Source organism: Puma concolor, chromosome A1 (genome assembly GCF_028749965.1).
Source record: "Puma concolor isolate L17-30 chromosome A1, mPumCon1.1.hap2, whole genome shotgun sequence".
NCBI classification, from domain to species: domain Eukaryota; kingdom Metazoa; phylum Chordata; class Mammalia; order Carnivora; family Felidae; genus Puma; species Puma concolor.
The window spans coordinates 53,228,503-53,253,735 of record NC_141667.1 but is presented as its reverse complement, the minus strand read 5'-3'; the positions used below and the strand labels follow the sequence as shown (position 1 = coordinate 53,253,735).

At 37.0% G+C, this 25,233-nt stretch overlaps 1 protein-coding gene across 3 annotated transcripts in view; it reads left to right on the top strand.

Moving 5' to 3' along the window:
• The window catches only part of GABRB2 (gamma-aminobutyric acid type A receptor subunit beta2), a 239,307-nt gene that overhangs the window by 73,145 nt on the left and 140,929 nt on the right, over positions 1 to 25,233 (top strand). For all 3 annotated transcript variants that reach the window (XM_086708488.1, XM_025924851.2, XM_086708508.1), the window contains exon 5: positions 4,872 to 5,092. In XM_086708488.1, the coding sequence (XP_086564614.1) occupies positions 4,872 to 5,092 (221 nt within the window). The remainder of the gene's footprint in view (positions 1 to 4,871; positions 5,093 to 25,233) is intronic.

Here is a 25,233-nt window from a genome sequence, read left to right as displayed (position 1 = left end):
CATACATGGCCATGCTCTGAAAGAGGAGAGGGAAAGGTCCATTGATTAGAAAGGGTGAGGTCTCCAGAGAAGAAAAAAAAAGCATATGGAAAACCATAGAGATAAATGAGGGTAGAGAGAATGCTGAAGTTTGTGGTTGAATAGCAATTCAGGTCCATATGTGAATACAGAACACATAGTGCATTTTACAGGCTTGAAACTTGCATAAGGACAAGACCCTGCACCATATATCCAGAGTGAAAGTCTGTAGCTGGGAGCAGGATCCAGAAAAATGCCAACGGTTTGTGAAAGGAGTAGGTAGACAGAATGATCCTTAAGAAGATAGTTCTCATTATTTAATAATAAAACACCTGAAATGGCTTATGTTGTTATTTACTTCTTTTGGTTTGTCTTATTAATATTTAAGCATTGTCAGTGGACTAAGTACATCAATTCAGGTTGAGGAGAATGAAGAGAATAGAAATTTGGAAAGCGTGCCAAAAAAAAGAAAAAAAAAGAAAAAAAAGGCACACAGTGATTATAGAGTTCAGCCTAATAATCTTCTGTGAGTTTTGACAAATGTCTAATCATGTAACCACCACTGCAATCAGGATGCAGGGCAGTTCTATTACCCCAAATCATTCCTTCATGCTGGCCTTTTGTAGTCAACCTCTCCCCCATTTTGAATCCCAGGGAACTACTAATCTGTTCTTTGCCCCTATAGTTTTACATTTTATGGAATGTTGTATAAATGGCATCATGTAATATGTATCCTTTTGAATCTGGCATTTTTACTTAACATTTTGTATTTGAAAAGCATGGATGATGTTGCATATACGGAAAGTTTGTTCTTTCTTATTGCTGACTAGTATTCTGTTTCATGGGTGTACCAGTTTGTGTTTATCTCTTCATCTGTTGAAGAGCATTCATCCAGATGGCTTTCAGTTTTGACAATTAATATAGAACTGCTGTAACTATTTGCACACAGGAGTAAGATTACTAGGTCACTTGTGAAATGTATGTTAACTTTATAAGAAATGGTCCAACTGTTGTCTAAATGGCTGAAAATTTGTATCCCCATCTGTAGTAAGTAGGATTTTCAGTTGCTCTGCATCCTCATCAGCATTTGGAATTGGCAGTTGTTTTTTTTTTGTTTTGTTTTGTTTTTGATGTTTTTATTTTAGCTTTTCTAATGGGTATGTAGTGGGATCTCATTTTAGTTTTTAATTTGATTTCCCATGATGACTAATGATGTTTTGTGTCACTTCAAGTGCTTATTTATCATTTGTCCATCTACATTGGCTAAGTGTTCACATTATTTGCCTATTTTTATGGGGTTGTTTGTTGAGTTTTGAGAATTCATTATACATTTTTATATTCTGGATACCTGTCCATTATCAGATATGTGATTTGCAAATATCTTCTCCCAATCTGTGGTTTGTCTTTTTACTCTCTTAATAGTGTTTTTCATGGAACATAAGTTTTAAATTTTGTTGAGGTCCCATTATCAGTATTTTGTTTTATTGCTTGTGCTTGTAGGTTTGTATCAATGTCTTTGCCTAACTCAAAGTCACAGAGAATTTCTCTTATGTTTTCTTCTCCTAGTTTTATAGTTCTACATTTTACATTTAAGTCTGTGACCCATTTTGAGTTAATTTTTATGGAAGGTGTAAAGTATGGGTGACTTTATTTATTTATTTATTACATATGGATGTTCCTGTTAATCCATATTATTTGTTAAAAATAGTATGCTTTCTCCAATGTATTGCCTTTGCATCCTTGTGAGAATGAATGTGTGGGTTTATTTTTAGATTCTTCTATTTCATGATCTGTGTTTCTATCAATACCATAGTACCACCCTTAGTTTGCTTAATAGTAAGGCTTTAAATCAGATAGTAAGTTCTCCAAGTTTATTCTTTTCTTTCAAAATTGTTTCATCCATTCTCATTTCTTTGCTCCCTGTATAAATTTTAGAATCAGCTTGTGCATAGCTATAAAAATCCTGTGCATATATTGGTTGGGATTGAATTTTATCTATAATCAATTTGGTGGGATTGACATCTTAACAGTACGTTTCAAATCTAGGAACATGGTATATCTCTCCATTTATTTGTGTTTTGGGCTGTGTGTGTGTGTGTGTGTGTGTGTGTGTGTGTGTATGTGTGTGTTTAATGAGATAAAAGGGAGGAAAAAATAAACAACAAACTCACCATGGGAATGGTCTTTCTTCACATTTTGATTCCCTTCGCAATCTGCATACTCTTCTTACTTTGCATGGTACTTTGGTAGTTTTGTTTATTTATCTTTATTCTTTCCATTATATTTAGTTGTGATTAGTGGGAGAGAGAGCCTGTCATGGGGTTTCTGTATGTTGTTCAGCATTCAAAGTCAGTTGGTTTTAGTTGTGGTTATCTAAATCCTTCTTGCATGGTGATGGAATGGATTGAGGAACATCCAGAAGTGGTTTGTTTGTTTTTGTTTGTGTGTGTGTGTGTGTGTGTGTGTGTGTGTGTGTTTTAATTTTTTCAGTTCCAGGGGTGCCTGGGTGGCTCAGTCGGTTAAGTGTCAGACTTTGGCTCAAGTCATGATCTACCGTTTTGGGGTTTGAGCCCCGTGTTGGGCTTTGTTCTGACAACTCAGAGCCTGGAGCCTGCTTCGGATTCTGTGTCTCCTTCTCTCTCTGCCCCTCCCCCACTTGTGCTCTGTCTCTGTCTTTCAAAAGTAAATAAATGTAAAAAAAATTTAATTATTTTTTGGTTTGAATAAACCAATTGCGAGACAATTTTCAAAACATAGGGTTGTTAAATGTAAAGGATACACTTTTTATGTGAAAGTTCGAAGGATTTATCTTGGATAGATAAAGGTTTAGGAGAGAGGGTGGAGCAGACTACTCTTTCTTCTTAAGCCCAATAATATTTATTTAGATTCAGGAGTTTCTTCTATTCTTGACAGTGCTATGATGTGTCATTTAAAAATAAATGAAATGAAAATTGGTGCGACAATTAGCAGAGTTATTAGGGTCCGTCTGGTGCATTTCTTAGCAGGCTTTGCCTTGCTGACAAATAACAGGAATTAGCACATGACACTGGATTTCACAGTAGTACCATTTATTTAGCCCAAAAGAGAATACAGTTTCTGTGTCCAAACGCATCTCAGCTGACGGAGCACTTTCCAGACAGCATTATCTCCCCTAAATCTCAATGAGGTTTATTATGAAAGAAGCATAAATAGCTTTATCTTCTAATAGAGATAATTATAAAATACTCAATTTTATCTCCAAGAATTGGAAATCACAAAATGTGACCTCTTAAGCACCATATAAATTGCCTATTTTATTTCCTATTTTTAAGGCTATAACACAGAGTCATGCAAAAAGTGTATCTATTCCTTTTCATATTTTCTAGTTATGTAATTCATAAGTCTACAAGGTTGCTTTTACTATAAATCAAGAAGCTATTTTAGAGATCCTCATTCTATTTTTTTTTTACAAAAGCAGAGTGCTTCAGAGCAGTTCAGATCACTGACTAAAGTGATCCACTAAAGGAAATTTAATCTACAATTATTTGATATAACTTGAGGATATTAATGTTTCTTTTGTTAGAATAGAAGGTTGGTTCTACACTTCTCATTCAGAAGTTAGCCCTATACTGACTTCTGAAGAAGATCAAAATTTGTATATTTGTGAAACAAGGAAAGATGTTTAATTTTTTTGCAGAAGGATTATACTTTTCCCATTAAAACTTTTCAGGTGTTTTTAGCAGATAATATCTTACAAGCTGTATTTCTAAATTATATAACCAAATTAGGATGTATAAATATCAATGAGGGTTGGAAGAATTCAGGGACTTCACAGAGATTTTATTGTGTATCTCATCCACAAAAGTATGTAAACGTGCAGAAATCCAGTAGGTGTACCTTATTGGATATTCATTCATTCAATCATTTGTTCATTCATTCACCATTTGTGCCTTAGGACTGTGCTAGTTTTCAGGTTGCAGAAATGATTAATACATGATTCTGTTTTTTTTTTTTTTTTCAAAAGCCCTCAAGTAGGGCACTGTGAAATGATTTTAAAATAAATTGGTAATTATCTTTTCCAATGAATATTTGGTCTTTCATTAAATCATTCAAATGAGGGTGAGAGAGCAATTACATAGTGCCCATAGGCATCTAATGGATAAAACATGCACAATACATAGTAAATGCTTTATTCATAATATATAGCTATTTGTAGTTTACAAATTGCATTTGAGTTATACATTTAGTTGTCATAATCTGTGTAGATCAGGTATGTATTGAAAGCCCCATTTATAGTTAAGGGAACTTAAGCAAAAAAGAAGTTGTGTAAATTTACATGCTAGAAACAATTGAGAAATACAGGAGCTGAGACTCCAAGACCAGTTGCTCACTTTATAGCAACCCATTGTTTCTCAAAAGCTAAGAGCCTGGCCTGATAATTTAGTATCCTGCAATTAAAATCCTCTTGAAATACTGACTGAGTTAATATTGTTTAGATTACTGAGAAGCTACACAAATCTCAGTGTAAACGTCGCCTCTCCTGGGAAATTCACCCTGATTAAATGGGTTAGGATTCTCATTGACAAACTAAGGAATTATTCCTTACCATCTTTCTTCCTGGGTAAAATATAATAATAAATTTTGCCAAGATAGGCTCTCTTCACTTCTGTATTTACAGTGCCTGCTACAGTGCCTGATACATAGCAAGTTTCAGTAAGAATGGGTTTAAGAAATTAATATTTGCCTATATATGAATAGTATATGTTTCTGGGGTTTGGCTGTATATATTTTCTTTTCTTATGAATACTAAAGTGTTTGCCTAACTCCCAAGTCCATTTGGGTACAAAATAACCATTTTCTTCTCACATTCACAGGATTATACCTTGACAATGTACTTTCAGCAAGCCTGGAGAGATAAGAGACTGTCCTATAATGTAATACCTTTAAACTTGACTCTGGACAATAGAGTGGCAGACCAGCTCTGGGTGCCCGATACCTACTTTCTGAATGATAAGAAGTCATTTGTGCATGGAGTGACTGTCAAGAACCGCATGATCCGCCTGCATCCAGATGGGACCGTTCTTTATGGCCTCAGGTCTGTAGTGTCCATTTCAAAATTGAACTTTTTCTGAATGAAATCGTTATTGATTTTTATTGGAGGGGAATATTGTGATGTTTTCCTTATTCCTCCTTCGGTTCTGTGATAAGCAGTTAAATCTCCTATCCAGTAGACATCTGAGAGTTTAGGAGAGCATGTATACAAAGGGACTTAGTCCTAGCTAAAAATAATTTTTTCTGAATTATCTTCTAACATCAGCTGCTGATCCTAAAGCTGCTTTCTTTAAGGAGTAAGGATAAACAATCAAAATAGCTGGGCTATAGTGCTTAATTAGAATGGAAACAAATTATGAATGCTGAATACTTGTTTGAGCATGGCAGATTTCTGTTTCATAAATTTCTCCTAAGCTGTGTGAATTGGGTCTGGTTCTCTGGTGACAGGAAGGCTTTTTGTGCCCTCTCTCCCTCCAAGGAGTAATCAGACTTGCAAATAAATAAAGTTGTTATCTCATGTTTACTAATAATGAACTTTCATGTCAGTAAAGAGTTGTGGTGCTCTGCTCTTAAGGTGAGGATGGATTGCAAAGTAAAAGTTTCTTCTTTTAAAGTTTATTTTTGTATTAAAAGCAATAGATGGTTTCCTGAAAGAAAAGGGAGAAAAAAGATATCTATCTTACCCTGAAAAATTACATTATTACAATATAAAGGGTTTCTTTGCATTATTGGGAAGAAGCTCTTAATTCTTAAATGTTACATTTTCTCTGACTTATTATTACATAAATGTGTGGTTACCCTATCATAATTATGATGGTAGCAACAATGGTATTATTCATTTATTAGGGGTTAGTGGTCAGATATTGAGTTAAATCATCAATGCTTTCCATGCATTGTTATAGTTAATCTGTACAACAACTTCATGAGTTAGAAACTGTTACAATTTTTATTTTCAAATGAGGAAACTGAGGCTGATACAACTTGCCTAAAATCACAAAGAAAGTAAGCTATGAAGATGAGATTTGAACTCAGATCCAAGTTCTGAGTCACAGCTCTTAATCACTACGTGGGGATACTTCTCACTCCCACATTTTTCTTATTTATTATGTCTTGTTTTCATTATCTGGTATATTCTGACAGTCACATTGTTTAGGTGCTTATGTTTATTTTTGACAGAGAGAGAGAGCGCGAGCGAGCATGAGCGGGGGAGGGGTAGAGAGAGAGGGAGACAACAGAATCAGAAGCAGGCTCCAGGCTCTGAGCTGTCAGCACAGAGCCTGATGCAGGGCTCGAGCTCACCGCGAGATCATGACCTGAGCCGAAGTCGGATGCTCAACCGACCGAGCCACCCAGGTGCCCCTGTTTAGGTGCTTATGAACCAGCTTCTTTGTTGATCATATTTTTTAGAGAAAGTAGCATTTGGCTACCAAGGGAGAGTGGGTAAGGGTGAGGAACAGAGGTAGCATGATTGTGCTCTGTGTCAGCCATTAGAGGTAAGAAGATGGACTGGATATGGGCAGTGTTTACATGCGTGTCTTAGAAAATAGAGAAATGCCAAAGAGATAAATTGACTGGCAGTGTCTGCAAAGATTCCACCAAGGTGGTGGGCTTTGAAAGTGCTAATGGAAAGAACTGTGTTATCAGTTATATTTTGCTAAATTTACCACTTGGAATGAACAATAAAACATTTGGTGTGGGATGCTTGGGTGGTTCAGTTGGTTAAGTGTCCAACTTTTGGTTTTGGGTCAGCTCATGATCTCATGGTTTGTGGGTTTGAGTCCCCCCCTGGAGCTCTTGCTGCCAGTGTGGAGCCTGCTTGGGATTCTCTCCCTCTCTCTCTCTCTCTCTCTCTCTCTCTCTCTCTCTCTGCTCCGCCCCTGTTCACTTTCTCGCTCTCTCTCGCTCTCTGTCAAAATAAATAAATAAACTTAAAAAAAATTAGGTGTCACAAAGACTTTGATGAGAGGGTGACCATACAGGCTGTGGGGAAGATGGGGGATGAAAAGAGGTTTCAGTTTCCACTTTTTAAGAGTTAAGCACAGAGTGTGGTCAGAATCCTGAAGAAGGAACAAGGAGCCATAGAAATAACGTTATCCACTCGGCAGTAAATGAGGGGGAGGACTGGCAAGTGTCAAGTTCTGGCAAAGCACCAGACCTAGTGCTGGAGGCATTTGCCCAGCAAATCACTTAATTTGCACAGCAATCATGCAGAAATTACCCTGAGCTCTTCCTATTTCCTTGCAACACCCACCTTGAAAGCAGAGAACAAGTTGTATTCTCCTTTTATATCCAACACTGACAAAGTGCCTACAACCATAAATATGCTCAATAAAGGTTGTCAATTCTGAATTCACATGCAAAGTTGAATGGATGGGAAAATCAACAATCAAGATGTCTTTGGAATTGAGAAGGAAAAGAGAGGACCAATATAGATGATAAATAAGGCTTCTTTATATCATTATATACTCAGACAAAAACATTGATGACTGCTCAGTCTTATCATTGAGACCAACTATATGACATTGCTGTAACTCAAACTCACAACAATAGAAAATCATCATTCTCTTATCCCCTCTTCTAACAAGGGGTGTCGAACACGTCTGACATGCGTGAAATTAACACTACTAGACAGAGAAGGCACATGAATTGTAATTGTTCCAGCAGTTGTATTGTTAATTCTGATTTTGAAATGGATAACAAGTTTTTCAAGAAATTTACAAGTATCCTAGTCCACTTTTTACCGATAAATAATAGAATGATTTATTTCATGGCAAGAAGCTTAATGCAGACCACATACTCCCTTCTCAACTCCAGGAGGTTCATTTGCAATATATAAGTAAAAGGAATTCAATTAAAATTACCATGGTAGGGTTGATTCCACTCTACATAGTCACTTTTCCTATTTACCCAAAAACTCCCCTCCCATTGAGATCCATACACATTGGCAGGGACAAGGAAGGTAGAGAGAACATTCAGAGGATCTGAGTAAATTTCTTTCTGTAGGATTTTCTTTAGTGAAATGTTCAAGCATTAAAACATAGAAAGGAGAAAGTAGTATGCAAAATATTAATGCTTGTTTAATTTTATCATTGTTATATAGGATTTCATTGTGCCGGTCTTTCAATTTTTCTGTAGGTTTGAAAATTTTTATGATAAAATTTGGAAAAGGAAAAATGTTATGTGTCAGAGACCTAGGAATATCTGGTTCTAATATGCAGGAAATATCATTTAAGATTTAAAAGTCTGTAGCCAAGAAATGCTATTTTGATCTCTTGGAGGTAGGGAATCATCTATATATGTTATTTACTTTCAGGAGCTCTGTCTGAAAATGAGATCAGCACATCTCAAAGGTTATGTGACTCAGAGGGTGGGATCCTTGACCATAGACAACCAGGTTAAGCCATAACCCAGGAAGGAGTGGTCAAAACTCTTCAGTTAAAACCTTGATGACCTCCTTATGAAATCAGTTGTCCTTCTGCATGAGTGGCCCTTTGCATCTGATTGTACACAGCAGGAACTCTGAGTGCACTCATACTGATACGTTATGTTTGGAGATCAGGAGCTTTGAGGATAGCGCACTAGCTACTCAGCAGGCTTGCATTAAGATACAGTGGCTTTGAGGAACCACATACATAAATGGATGTAAGTGGGCAATGCAACCAACTTCCTTAACAGAGTGTAACGATAATGAAACTTAGGTTTTAGTTTGGGCTTTTATAATAAACTTCTCTTTGAACCTTGAGTGCCTTATCCAGGTTTTAATTTCCTCATAGATAAAACAGAGGGGGTAAATTAGATGATACCAGTATGCTATGGTTTTTATAACCTGTCATCCTCTGAATCAATAATTAATGAATCTAAAAGAATATATAATCTAACATCAGAGTAGAAAATGAAATTATATATTTGGAGTAGCATAGTAACTGGTAGATAATAAGTGTTCAGTGCTACTATTTAATGAATAAATTAATGTAGGGATATTTGAAGGCTGGCACAAGGAAGGCTTCGCATATCAAAGCCATTGTTTTATATTATAGAATTATACCCCAGTTGTCTTTTCACAATTCAGCAAAGTAGGACACCAGGTCCATGGTGTAGAATGAGAAAAGTGTCAGAGAGCAAGTGGACTGAAGACAATGGGGAAGGTCTATCCCAGCAGATCTAGAGTGAAAAAGGGAACCACTAAAAAAAATGTATAGTGGAGCCAGTTAACTCCAGCCATTGCATTTGGCAGCGTGAGATCTGGAGCAAGGAAAGTGGATGCCTGGCTTGAGACCCAAATGGCAAGGCAGACTTTAAAAGCTGCCCTGTGGGTACCTGGGTGGCACAGTTGGTTAAGCCTCTGACTCTTGATCTTGGCTCGGGTCATGATTTTGCAGTTTGTGAGTTTGAGCCCTGCTTCAGGCTCTGCACTGATGGTGCGGAGCCTGCTTGGGATTCTGTCTCTCCTTCTCTCTACCCCTTACCCACTTGTTCTCTCTCTCTCTCTCTCTGTCTCTCTCAAAATAAATAAACATAAAAAAATGAATGAATAAATAAATAAAAACTGCTCTGTAGCCCCAGCCCAGTGCCTCATTTGTTGCATGCACTCAGTAACTTTCATTTAATTAGACGTTGTGCAGTTTCTTTTAAAAAGTCTTTCCTTTTCTTCCCCTGATGTCCTATCATGTGTGTCTATTTTCTCAACTTATTTAACAGTCTATGGGATACAGGAATGATTAACAAAAGTTATAAATAGTGCCTTTTTGAAACTTAAATTTATAGTTTGTGGCTAAAGAATAATGAAACCTTTGAATATAGATTCTCACCTTCACTCTTGACTGGTTGATAGCTCAATTTCACCAATTTGATTATAAAATCAGATTCCTCTTGTCTTTAACAATGCTATTTAGAGATTTCTGTCAGGAGATATATATTCCTCTGTCAGGAGGAAGAATATTTTCTCAGGACTAACCCAGCTGGATAATTTGTGACAAATGAGTTTCTAGTTGATGAAGCCGAAGAATTCCTAGCAATTTACAAAGGAAATATTTCAAACAGAGTAACTATATATTATTCTCAAATAATATTGGCCCATTCAAATCATTTTCAGAACAGTTCAAGGAAAAATAATATAGAAAATATTGGATTTCTTTTAGGGAATCCAGCAAACCCCTACCAGGTAAACACCAGATTTAATCTGTCATTGGTATTATAAAGAATGCTAGATAGAATTTATATTGTTATTTACTTACAATAGGAAATATTTGTTGGATTTCAAAAAGTAAATGAATAATTACATTAAGCAGAAAATTAGGAGGCCTTGTCTTACAATTAATAGTTCTTACAATTACTCATTTAAGTGACTTCTAAATTTTATACTAGCTCCCCAAATTTCGTATTCCTGTGATTTTGCTCATGGGTGGCACAAATATATTAGGTATATATACTCCCACCTTTCTTTGTGTACATAAGCATTTAACATGATATTTCAGTTACTTAGCAATTATATTTATCTCCTTGAAAATATCTGATTGATTAAGAAATCAAAACCAAAATCATTACATTCTGGCATACAAAAAAACCCCTGAATTATCAAATGATGACATCTTTTTTTAATATAATATATATTTTCATTAACACTTAAGATCTGAATCCAAATTGGACTGCATATTATTTATATCATAAGCATTTTATCAAACATTAGAAACTCTTCAACAAACATAATTAAGACAAAAGACTTCCTATCAGGAGGTGGTAGATATTTATTATTAAAAAATTAGAAAATACAGTTATGAAAATAAAATTACTCTTAATTCTATCACCTAGAGATAAACACTATCTGTACCTTGCTTTATAGTCTTCTAGATACTTTTCTAGTAAAAAAGCTTATAGGAAATTTTTTATAAAACAGATTTACATTTTACATACTATTTTGTGACTTGAATTTTTTTCTGTGACAAAGGATGTATCATAAACATGTTTTCATGTCACTGTAACCCTCCTCACCACCATTCTTTAGCCATTATGGGACATATTTGGGATATATTTCTTTATCCCATACAGGATATGGTTTATGGTTTTCATATAAGGTGAAATATGTGGTTGTTGCTCTGAAATTCAGGACTACCGTTTAAAATTTACTTAATATTTTAGTGACAGGCAAATAAAAAATATAAATTGTGGCACAATTTATAGTCTTATAGTTGTGCTGTTACAATTTGTAGTCTCACTGGTTAAATAGATGACTCTGGAGATGTACTAATGCTGATTTTATTAGGCCAGTTCTTATGGAAAGAATGACTTAGTCTTTCAGTAATAGCTGACCCATCTAAAAATAGCTGTTTGTCTTTTGGCCTGGGGGGGGGGGCTTGAGTTCATGTGTCTATACACCTCCCATATGTAATATTAGATCAGAAGCATGTCACTTCTGATTAAAGGTTCACATTCTTAAAGAAAATTTCAGCAGGAAGCAGAAAGCAATTCACCCACCTCCTGCTATGTATGTTCTGTCATTGGGAAAATGGCAAAGGATAATGTTAGCTTGTAATGAATTTAGACAGGCAAGATTTTGTTAATTTTGTCTTCTTCCTCTATTCCTGAAGTTTTACCACAGGATATTAAACAAGCAAATAATCAAGTAGCCATCCCTCACTGAAACATAGTCTATCAAACATTAAAATATCAAGTTATACTCAGATTTTCTAATTGCTTTAATTAATTTTCATAGAGATAGTGATTGCATTTGGTCAAGCAGAAAAACAGAAATTTTATTAAGAATATCAGTCGTAATGGCCAGGGTGCGACGCCCTGCTCTCTAGACTTTCTCATTCTTCTGAGAAGGAGAAATCATCTTCATCTTTCTCCAACTCTGTGGGAAACAGTGCATGCAATCATAGTGTTTTATAGGATATATCCAGTCCAAGGAGCTACAAATAATTTTTTTAGTGTTTATTTACTTATTTTGAGAGAGAGAGAGAGAGAGGGTGCAAGCAAGGGAGGGGCGGGGGGGGGGGGGGGGAGAGAATCCTGAGCAGGCTCCTCACTGTCAGCCCAGAGCCTGATACGGGGCTCGATTTCATGATTTGTGAGATCATGACCTGAGCTGAAATTAAGAGTTGAATGCTTAACCGACTGAGCCACCCAGATGCCCTGAACTGTAAATAATTTTTAGAGAGATTTCTTGCTTATTATTTTCCCTATTTATAAATAATAGCTGACACCTTCAAGTTCACCTCCTTTTTTAGGAATGAGAAGAGGGATGTTCAGAGAGGGAAGGGACTATGTCTAATATCACACAGTTAATGGCAAAGCACAGAGTAGAACACCAGACTCCTAACTCTTAATCCAGGGCTTGTTATTGCTGCTGCTGCTGCTGCTGCTGCTGCTGCTGCTGGAGTCATTTGGTTGTATGGAGTCATCATTGTCTGACTGATGTCAGCAAATAAGTCAATTCCTGATCGAAAAGAGTAGAATCAGGATCACACCATTCTTTGGACTTGAGACATGGAGGCAGTGTGTATTTAGCAGCCCTAAGAAATAATCTAGGGCTCTTTCTGTTGCCACATTTTGCTGGACTTTTAGATAAAAAAAAAAAATTAAAGAGGAAAAGAAAGTCTGCCCACCATCTTCTTCTTAACTTTTACTGACTCATAGTGTTCCATTAGTCAGTGGGTCTCATTCACTGTCAGCTGAATGGGTCCCTAGTTGTCCTCATGTCCACTGATTTCAGTCACATGACAGCTGTAGATGTGGCAGCCCTGAAACCAAAGATGTGAAAGAACTTCTGGGGAAAAGAATGACCAGAGACTCCAGGGGTTTTCAAAGAAGGGCAGAAACCAGCCCTATGCCCAATGAGAACATACATCTTGTATTGAAGGCAAAGGAGTGCCATGGAACTGGGCCTTGTCTCCAAAGGAAAGAAGCATTGAAATCATCAAGGACACATTATTCATAGGCTCGTGAATGTATCTGTATACAGCATCGCTATACATAACACATTTTGGAGGTAGCACTTACATATTCTTGATTTCATTGGGAGTGAACTCTGTAGGCCACAAGAATACTGTCAGCATGGAAAGAAGCCAGATCTTCACTTTTTAATTTAATATAATTTAATTTAATTTGATTATTTAACTTATTTTATTTTAAGCAAAGTATTTCCTAGTGGATGATTAAAATTATAGCTGTTACATATATGTTTGTATACAGGTGTTTATCTCTATTTATAGATATAAATATGCACATGTATCAATTTATAGGTATATAAGTATGTGTACATATGCATATGTGTGTATATATTTGGACATATATATGTCAACAACAGGTTTTTTTCCTCTGTCTTATGTTAAAACTGAAGAAAACAGAAGGGACTTCCATAATTCTGACCTTCAAACAGTGTAGATAGTCCTCAGCATTAAAGATAAAGTCTTCTCCAGTGACGTTTGGGGTAACTTGTGTAACACTCTGATTTCATGAAATCAGTGAATTTTGTTGGCAGCTTTTGCTGGCAACTTGCTTGGCAATTAAGCAAAATACAGTTAACCTAGATAGTCTTTGTAAGGAGTTAGCTCCTGTCAGATTTTTAATTGGACAAAGACCTTTCAAGTCAAATATAAATGAGCACTTGTTTAATTAAGAGAGTGATTACCTGCTATTGGTAGTAGTCGTGGTAGGAGCAGTAGTAGTAATGTGTATCAAGTACTTTCTATATGTCATGCCCTGAATTATCTGTATTAAACAACCCTGTGAAGGAGGCTACTGTTATTTACATTTTATAGTTGAGAATACTGAAGCTTTGGAGAAGTAAATATCTTGCTGGTTGGTTTGAGGCTCAGAATTGAACTCAAAGCCCATGATCTCAGTCACTTCCTCAGACTCTGCAAAAATACAGTATCTGTCCAGGTAGATGGATGCAAAAGACCCTTAGGGAAAACAGGTACTGAAAATCTTGACGGAAGAAGAATGGAGAGCCCAAATTTCCAAGGCTCATAAAAGGAGCCTCCCCCTAGAGAGACTGTCCGAGTCGCTATTCGTAAATAAATAATTATGACTTTCTCAGTCTTAAACAGGCTCCATGATGGGGATTTGTGCACTGTTTTTGGCTAGCCTGTAGCCGTTTCCATATTTACAGCACATATAGTATATCCCTCAGGTGTAAGTTAATATCATCACCCCTACTTTCATCCTTTATCCTTGGGGGATTTTCTCTTGTACAATTTAGATGCAGAAAGTTATTTTTGTTTCATGTTTTTGAATCCTCAAGTTCAAGGAAGTTTGAGTTGAAGTTCAGTTTGAATTGGGGGTATAGGGATTTTGAAATTCTCTTCTTTTCCAGAATAATATAGCCATATTGTGGAGTTCGGTTGCAGACTAAGTAAAAAGCAGCCACTTCAAGATTAGATTAAATCTCAGCCAAAGATGTAATACCTTAGTAGAAGTGAGAAGGCCACCTAGCTTTTTGGCTCCTAGGGTCTCTGAAAGCCACTCTAGAGTTACTCTGTCCAGCTTTCTGCTGGATTGAAGATGCTGTATTCCTCATAATCTGGGAAGGAATTACCCCAGTAACCTGTACACTTTCATGTCAAGAATTCACAGATGTCATTCTTACACTCAGATCCTTGACCCTAAGTCTACCATCAGTACTCATCCTGGAAGGGGGGACAGAGAAGGTACTAAGCTTAGTCATACCTCTGACTTTCAGGCAACTAGAAAAGTACCTTTGTCTGTAAGACTATTAGGGAAGATCCCAGAATACACTGAAGAAAATCTGTATTTGTTTTGTGGCATAAGTAAAAAAAAAAGACTTATTTCACTGAAGTGTTTTTCAGCCTATTCCCCATGGAGAAGAAAAAAAAAAATAAAGGAGATAAAAGGCAATGTAACCTAAGGATATCATCTCTAAAATTTTTTGTTAAAGGACTTTTGGTTAAAGTTTTAATGCCTTGATTTGCTAAATGGTTAGTAAGAGAGGATTTCTTGCGTATCCTTACCTTTTTATTCTGGAGGTCACAAATAAAAGCAAACCTTCCTTTTGGAAACCAAGCCAGTATAATAGCTTAAAGACTCAAATCACAGTCACCACATTATGAAATGCTCAAGCTATTTTACTTCTCAGAAGCAGCCCATTATCTGCACTCTTATGGACAGAATAAAAGACAACAAAATGCTAACTGGCCATAAATCCTTGGAGGAAGATATTAATTCCATGTTGGGTTGTTCTCACTAGCCATAATAGAGAAAATAATTAGGACTTTTATTTTAGCAGCTGTAATAGTCTAACAACTAAGCTAAACTGAAAAAAATCAGGATAAAGACCAAAACTTCTTGTGGCATCAATATGCTGGGAGGCATTTTCCATCACTGCATAGTGAGGCCACAGAACACAGGAAAAGCAGTGTTGCCCAAGGATCAAGAGCCTGGGTTTGGGATCTGACTGCCTTGTTTCAAGGACTTCCTCTGTCACAAATTAGCTGTGCTTCATCTTTCTGACATTCAGCTCCCTTGTCAGTGATGTAGGGCTTTAGAGTACCCCCACCTTATAGGATTACTGGGGAGATTAAGCGAACAAAGATTTGTAAAGCACTTAGTAGAGTCCTCAGCACACACTGACTTCTTTGTAGAGATTAATTGCCATTGTAAGAATGCCACATGTGTCTAACTTTGACCTATCCTGCTATTTTCTGTCGTGATTAGTACCAGATGATATTTGGCAAGAGGGGATAGCGGTGTTAAATCCTTATTATGTACCAACACTGTGCTAGGGTACTGGGGTTACACAAAGACACATGAGACAACCAAAAATTGAGACTCAAAACCTGGAGTTTAGTGGGATGAGAAGATATGTAATAGTGAGATGAAGAGCAAAGTAGGATAGGATAGTGCAAGAGGGCCAGGTTCTGGAGTTTGGGTTTTTTTGTTTTTTGTTTTTTTTTTTTTTTTTTTGTAGGTTTTGTGGCTTTTTAAAAAGTTACCTACCAACTTTAAATTGAAAATAATATCATTTAACTTATGGGAATATATTCAGAATTAAATAATGTAACTTAGGGAAAACAGCCAGCATCCAGTAGGTGGGTAATAAATACTTGTTGTGGTCTTATTCATTGGTGCAGTTACCAAGATAACGGCAATCATCAAAATCAATTAGGCACATGCTGTATATCATTTGCTGCTCATTTGTTATACCTTCTGATCTTCAAATAATCCCATCTGGCAGATACTCATATCATTCCATTTTATAGAAGAAGAAACTGAGACCTAGACAAATCCAGTAACTTGTTCAAAGCAGCACAACTTCACATGTCAAGTCTGGGAATAGAATTTAAGCTGTTTGACTCTAGAGTTTATGCCCTTCATGTTCTAATACGTTTAATGCAGGGGAATGGCCCAGTGCATGGCCTAGGAGGTAGCAGAGCAGACACAGACTCACTCAGAATTTTCATTAGACTGATAGCTGATTGCTGTTAGTAATGGTGACTACCCTAATGTTAGGAATGTCTGTGTAGTGTACTCAAAGGAAGCATGAGAAAATACTAGTGTTTTAATTTATGTTTAATGAAACAAGGCCATTCTAGTCAAGTGAATTTCTGAACCCTCAATTCATTTATCCATCAATCCACCCAATCAGCTGCCATGTAAGCACTTCTTATTTCTCTAGGTGGGGAATGGGGGTGCAGAAGTGAATAAGCCAGACATAGTCCCTAACTCCAGAGGCATGTACTTAATAAAGGAAACATATAAACCACCAGCAAAAAAAAAAAAAAAAAAAAAAGAGGCTATTTAATAATAAACTTGAGGGTTGCAAATTGTGATAAATTCCATGAAGACAATTAAACAGAATGAATGATCTGATAAAGAGTGATGGAGCAGGGGGGTGGAATCCTATCTGAGGAGTGACATCTGAATCAAGATGTTATTTATCAAGACCAACAGCCAGAAATCTGAGCAATGATCCAGTTAGAACAAAAGCACCATGGTCCTAAGGACAGAACACACTTATGTGCTCACAGGAAGAAAATTAAGTAATTCTGCTTTACCCCAAATTTCTGTTTCCTCTCTATCACATTTCTGCATTTTGTGTGCTTTATAACTAAATGCATTTTTCATAAACACTATACTAATAGTAAACAGTAAAATAAATAAAAATAAAAGAGTAAAATAGTGTTTACTATTGGCCATGTTACAATAAATGATAATCTCCATGAGAGCAGAGACCTCTATTTTTTCCCCCTGCTGTATCCCAGCAACTTGCATAGTGCCTGTCTCAGAAGGGTCAGTGCAAAACTATTTGTTAAATGAATGTCTGCAAGAATGAATAAGTGATAGTTTCTCCACAGTACTTCCTATCTTATCAGTGTAACTACCTGACTTTGTTGATCAGTTAGAGGGGATCCTGTGGTCTCTGGAGGCTTATCTCAAATTGATTTATCATTCAGTCTCAATGCAAGCAACTCAGGCAAAATCACATCTAATGTTTTTAAAGAATGGATTTGCATTCTGAGGTAAATTAAGAAGAAAGAGAAGCATAAAATCAAATCGGTATCATGGAGAACCCAATTACCAAAGATTATTATGTTTTAATGCGGTGAAAAAATCTGATTGTCCTGCCTAGTAGACACCGTGTGCATTTCTCTTTATTAGTGGGGAGAACTACGTTACCAGTGAGATGGTACTAGAGGTGATACTGGTTCGACAGATGATAAGAAGGCATTCTGAAAACAAAGACAGGATCAGCATTTATCATCAATTCAGTTTTCCAGGTTGTGACTTAAACGCAAATGAGTTGACTGTGTAGAAATTTCCATTGGTGTAGTATTTTTGTATGTTATTTTATTATTTGCAGTCCCAGTGGTGTCTTAAAAGATACACAGAGATGTGAAGGTGAAGAGAGTTGTATAAATGTGGAATTTAGGTGACCCATATTAGCCTTCTACCACATAATGAGTCAGTGAGAAAACACTTTCTAATGAGAACTAGTGCTTTTCAGACACATACCTCGAAAAATTCATTATGGCTGAGTTAAAGGGAGATGTTCTTTTTTATTTATGATTATCAAATATTTTACGATTAAAATGTGTATAGTTTCTCAAATATAAACGATTTGTTTAGCAAATAGCATATCCTTATGTTATTTGAACTATCTTGTTTATATTTCAGTGTGTGTGTGTTTGTGCACATGTGTGTTCACGTGTATGTTTTCTCTGTGTGATAGGAGGCAAGGCAGGAAGTGGGAAGAGTGAGGGTTGACTACCATGTGGAAAAAGGAAGCATTTTTATTGCTCAGAACAATGTTTTTCCCAAATCATAAGTATTTTAGCCCTTTTGGCTGGAATCCATGGGTTGGAATCCATGGGTTGATCTAACTTCCTGTAGGAAGTTAGATATATGGGACACAAGGGTCAGTCTTCTGCCCATGTAATAGGGGTTTATGGTGTGATAATGAGAAACATTTCACCGCATCCCCAGCTGGCCCTTTCTTAGCCCATTTAGTATGTGACAACTTTGTATATCTCACTGCTTCACTAACATTATTCACTAATGGTTGGTTCATGGATCCTTGCTAAGTTACTTAATCTCTGCACAGTCAGTCATCACCCAATGATGAGGGGATGAGACAACCCATAAGTCTGGTCTTTATTTGGTGGAGGGTGGAGTTACTCTCAAGGAGGAAAAGTTTGTGTCAACTGCATGGGTGACCTGGGACAGGGAAAGGATGCACACTGAAAGAACAGAGGGGAAAATCAACACAGCAGTGAAAATGCACTTCTAAAATCTAGGCATAAAACAAGTAGTATTTTAGTCTGAGAGGCCAAGTTCCAAATAATATGGATTACCTGACATTCCAATTTGAGAACACTAAGGATTGTGGAATCACCTACGAGGCTGAATTTGGTCTGTGTCATTGGATGGGTTTTAGGGTTTTTTTTTTTTTAATGTTTATTTTTGAGGGAGAGAGAGACAGAGTGTGATTAGGGGAGGGGCAGAGAGAAAGGGACACAGAGAATCTTGAAGCAGGCTTCAGGCTCTGAGCTTTCAGCACAGCGCCCGACGCGGGGCTGGAACTCACAAACCTTGAGATCCTGACCTGAGCCAGAGTTGGAAGCTTAACTGACTGAGCCACCCAGTGCCCCGGATAGGTTTTAGTTTTAGTGCTTATTTTATTATGCAAATCTCAGACATCTTAGATGAGGAAGAGTCTATATTGCAGAGTTACTTTTCCTTTATTTGTGATTTTGTTCTTTTTGATTGATGCTCAGGCTTCTGTTTCCTCCAACATGAGTGGGATGCTAGGCTCAATTTCATCTTTTGTTGTATTTTAAAAATTGTGTAAAATCAAATTACTATTCTTTAGTGAAAATCTTCTTTCATTTCAAAAAGCTTTTGTCCTTGCAAATTTCCAGCTTTTCTAAGCATGGATAGAAAAAAAAGTGTAAAATATACATGGAGCCAAATTTCCAGAGGTCATTAGTGTAATTGCTGACTGCTAAGATTTGGTAGGGGTTGAGTGACAGGGCAAGGTTTAATTCCATATTTCAGGTGCTTTCAGCTGTTGCACACACAATTTCGTTCAGGAGTATGTCAGGGTATGGGCTTACTTAAGCAGCTAACATTCGATACAAACTAGACACTGAACATGAATGTATTCCTTATGTGAGCCATGACCTTTCTGTGCTTTAAAATGTAGTTTCCAAATCCTCATATATTTCCTCCACTGCTCTGTGTTAAAGAGAACTGACTGCATCAGGAGGGATTTAGGGACACCAGAATTTTTTTACTTCTCTGGATACACCATCTGCATGAGCAGATGGGGAAACATGTCACAAGGCTAGAGGGGGACTCCAAATCAAAAAACAGGAGAAACAAAAACGAAATGCAATGGCAGGGTAGAGCAGATGAACGCCAGTGGCTGGGAATTCTTTGCAATCTGACCCAGGTAATGGTCACTGAGTAGCTGCTACCCATGGAATACAAAAGTCCCCAGAACAGTGATGCTCTCTGCATTGCTGTGGGCAGATTGCTCAGCACTGGAAGGGAGCATACACACCCATTTCTCTCTGCTGATGGGAAGAGGTCTCTGGTACTGTTAGTTAAAATTCCTCATAGCAGACAGCAAGCTTTCGTTTCCATTAAGCTTTTCTTGGGGCAACTGACCATGTGCTGGTGGGAGAAGATTCTACATAAGACTAGATTTGAATACCTTCCCAAAATTGATTGACACATTGCCTGTACTTTTGCTTATAACATTTTATTTATTTCCACGTTTTTAAAAAATTTTTTTCACTCATTTATTGCTCATTCAAACATTCATTTTAATTCACATTTATTTAGTAGTTATTTTGTGCCAGGCACAGTATACTGAATACTTCATATACTTTAACTCTTAAGAAGTAGATATTTTTTACACAAGAGAAAACCGAAGGTCAAAAAAAACTAATGTGCTTAATGTCACACAGCTAGTGATTGCAGAGCTGAATATTGGATCCAAGTGTATCTGACTTAAGAAATTCTAACAGTCACTCTATATTGCCCTTTTTACCTTTCTCTGGACACATAGGTTATTACAAATGATAAAAATTAGTCTTCATATTTGAAGATACATAACTTGTGAATGATTTGCTTTCCTAGCTATGGCTCCTACATTATAGGAAAAAAAATCTTGTAAATTTAAATTCTAGCCACGTATTTTGTAGATAAAAGATTTTGTTCATAGATTATTCAATTTAAAACATCATTGTTCTATGTCTACTATGTCTATAGGCTGTATGAGCTGATAGGATTTGCAGCGTGACTGTTGACATTGTTGTAAAGTCATGTCTATAAAATGATGAGGCACTGGAGGTTTGCAAAATCATTGGGTCCTCTGCCCAGTATTTTATATGTATTCATTCAAGAAATGTCATTTCTCTCTCTCTCTCTCTCTCTCTCTCTCTCTCTCTCTCTCTCTCTCTCCCTCTCTCCTTTCCTTTTTAATTTTTTAATGTTTATTTATTTTTGAGAGAGAGACAGAGCATGAGTGGGGAAGGAGCAGAGAGAGGGAGACACAGAATCCGAAACAGGCTCCAGGTTCTGGAGCTGTCAGCACAGATGCAGGGCTCGAACTCACAAACCGGGAGATCATGACCTGAGCTGAAGTCAGACGCTCAACTGACTGAGCCACCCAGGCGCCCCTCCTTTCCTTTTTTAGTAAGACTAAGAGTTTGTCTTCCAGGTATGTAAATAATAAATGCTAGTGATCAAAGATTTGAAAAGTAGAGTATTTTAAAAAGTATCAAATTTTGAAGAAAAAAATACCTTCAGAGATACCTATCATTGTCAGGTTCCCTTCTGTATTCTTTGAATGTTTTTTCACATAAAACTGTGATTATGTTATATGTCCATTTCATAATTTTTTTAAATTTTTTTTAATGTTTATTTATTTTTGAGACAGAGAGAGACAGAGCATGAACGGGAGAGGGTCAGAGAGAGAGGGAGACACAGAATCCAAAACAGGCTCTGGGCTCTGAGCTGTCAGCACAGAGCCTGATGCAGGGCTCGAACTCACAGACTGCGAGATCATGACCCGAGCTGAAGCCGGACACTCAATCGACTGAGCCACCCAGGCGCCCCCATTTCATAATTTTCTTTATTCACTTAATATTATTCCTTCATTTTTCTGCAGTATGACTTTGAAGCTACTTAATCTCTTATACTTGGAGGTGATGCTGTATGTTGCCAACCCTCTACTTCAGCATATTTAAGTGGGTTTCAACTTTTAACTACAGTCATACCTTGTTTTATTGTGCATCTCTTTATTGTACTTCACAGATAACTGCATTTTTTTTTACAGATTGGAGGTTTGTAGCAACCTGTATCAAACAAGGCTATTTGTACCATTTTCCCTCTAGTATTTGCTTACTTCATGTCTCTGTGTCACAGTTTGGTAATTCTCACAATATTTACAACTTTTTCATGATTGTTATATTTGTTATGGTAATCTGTGTTCAGTGATCTTTAATGTTACTATTTTAATTGTTTTGGGTCATCACACACTGCACCCCATAAGTTGGCAAACTTAGTTGATAAATGTTGTGTGTGTTCTGACTTTTCTACTGAGTGTCCGTTTCCCCCAGGTGTCCCCCTTTCCTCAAGCCCCCATGTTTCCTGAGACACAACAGTATTAAAATTAGTGTTCTAGTGAAGGGAAAAGTCACATGTCTCTCACTTAAAATCAAAGGCTAGACATGATTTAGTTCAGTGAAAAAGGCATGTCAAAAGCTTAGATATGTGGGAAGCTCAGCCTCCTGCGCCAGCTTCCCAAGTTGTGAAAGCAAAGGAACAGCTCTTGAAGGAAATTAAAAGTGTTACTCTGTCGAACACACGAATGATAAGAAAGTAGAACAGCCTTATTGCTAATATGGAGAGAGTTGTAGTAGTCTAAATAGAAGATCAAATCAGCCACAATGTTCCCTTAAGCCAAAGCCTAATGCAGAGCAAGGCCCTAACTCTCTTCAATCTATGAAGGTTCAGAGAGGAGAGAAGGCTTCAGAAGAAAAGTTTGAAACTAGTAGAGGTTGGTTCACGAGGTTTAGGGAAAGAAGCCATCTTCATAACAGAAAAGTACAAAGTGAAGCAGCAAGCGCTGAGGTATAAGCTGCAGCAAGTTATTAAGAAGGTCTAGCTAAGAGAGCTGATAACGTGACTACACCAAACAACACATATTCCACGTAGACAAAACAGCTTTCCATTAAAAGAAAATACCTTCTAGGATATCCATAGCTAGAGAGGAGAAGTCAATGCCTGGCTTCAAAGCTTCAAAGGATAGGCTGATTCTCCTGTAAGGAGTTCTTGCAGCTGGTAACTTTAAGTGGAAGCCAATGCTCATTTATATTCTGAAAATCAAGAGCTTTTAACAATTATGCTAAATCTATTCTGCCTCTGTTCTACATATGGAACAACAACTCCTGGATGACAACATGTCTGTTTACAACATGGTTTGCTGAATATTTTAAGTCCACTGTTGAGACCTACTGCTCAGGGAAAAAAAAAATTCCTCTCAAAATATTACTGCTCATTGACAAACACCTGATCACCCAAGGGCTCTGGTGGAGATGTACAGCACGATTAATGTTGTTTGCGTTCCTGCTAACACAACATCCATTCTGTAGCCCATGGATCAAGGAGTAATTGTCACTTTCAAGTTTTATTATTTAAGAAATACATTTCATAAGGCAATACTTGCCATAGATACTGATTCCTCTGATGGATCTGGGCAAGTACATTGAAAACTTCTCTCAAGGATTCACCATTCTAGATGCCCCTAAGAACATTAGTGTTTCATGGAAAGAGGTCAGATGATCAACATGAACAGGACTTTGGAAGAAGTTGCTTCTAACCTGCATGGATGACTTTGAGGGAGTCAAGATTTCATTGGAGGAAGTAACTGCAGATGCAGTTCTCTGGCTGTTTCTACCACCTCTATAGCTACTTACTCCGATTAAGAAGTGGAGCCTGAAGATGTGACTCAGTTGCTGCCATCTCATGATGAAACTGGAATGGATGAGGAGTTGCTTCTCAGAGATGAGCAAAGGAAGTAGTTTCTTGAGTTGGAATCTACCCCTGGCGAAGATGCTTGTGGAAATTGTTGAAATGACAACAAAGCATTTGGAATGTTACATCAACTTATTGATAAAGCAGTGGCAAGATTTGAGAGAACTGACACCAATTTTGAAAGAAGTTCTGCTATGTGTAAAATGCTGTCAAAACGGTATCTGCTCTGATGCTACAGAGAAATCGTTTGTGAAGGGAAGAGTCAGTAAGTGCGACAAACTTCATTGTTGTTTTACTTTAAGAAATTGGCGTAGCCATCCCCAGCCTTCTGCAACGCTCACCTTGATGGGTCAGCAGATACCAACATTGATGAAAGATCTTCAACCTGCAAAAGAATTACACCTCATTGAAAGATCAGATAATGGTTAGCATTTTTTAGCAATAAAGTATTTTAATGTGTGTGCATTTTTTTAGACATAATATTATTGCACACTTAATAGACCACAATTGATTACAGATTTAATAGATTACAGTGTAAACATAATTTTTATATTACTAGGAAATTAGAAAATTCACCTGAATCACTTTATTATGATATTGGTTTTATTGTGGTGGTCTGGAAGCAAATCTTCAGTATCGCTGAGGTATGCCTATATCTTTAAGCCAGTGTCACAGAGTCAAACATCCACTGGGCCTGGCTGGATTACTACGTGAAGAGAATCTGGCAGGATGAGCACTTAAAGAATCTGGAAACTACATGTCTTCATTAAAGGCCTTTAAACTCACATTAAAAAAATTTTTTAAATGTTTATTTTTGAGAGAAAGAGAGCATGAGCGTGAGCGCGGAGGGAGACACAGAATCTAAAGCAGGCTTCAGGCTCCAAGCTGTCAGTACAGAGCCTGATGTGGGACTCGAACTCACGAACCGTGAGATCATGACCTCAGCCAAAGGGGGACACTTAACTGACTGAGCCATCCAGGCACCCTGAAATTCATATTTCATTTATATTTTTTAAATGGGGAAAGAGAGAGGATACGGATATTTAATTTTTTTAATGTTTATTTTTTGAGAGAGAGAGAGAGAGAGAGAGAGAGAGATAGAGAGAGGCAGAGAGAAAGGGAGACACAGTATCTGAAGCAGGCTCCAGACTCTGAGCTGTCAGCACAGAGCCCAACACAGAGCTCAAACTCACCAACCATGAGATCATGACCTGAGCTGAAGTCAGATGCCTGACTGAGCCACCCAGGCACCCCTAAACTCACATTTTAAAGCCATGTGCTAACCAATCATTGATGGATGGATAAAGAAGATGTGGTATATGTGTACATACATCATATGTATACACAATGGAACATTATTCAAAAATAAAAAAGAATGAAATATTGTCATTTGTAACAAGGATGGAGCTAGAGAGTATAATGCTAAATGAAATAAGTCAGAGAAAGACAAATACCATATGGTTTCATTCATATGTGAAATTTAAGAAACTAACAAGCAAAGGGAGAAAAGAGAAGTGAGAGAGACAGATACCAAGAAACAGACCTTTAACTATCGAGAACAAACAGGTGGTTACCAGAGGGAAGTGGGTGGGAGGATGGGTAAAATAGGTGAAGGGGATTAAGAGTACACCTATCTTTTTTTTTATTTTTATTTTTTAACATTTATTCATTTTTGAGACA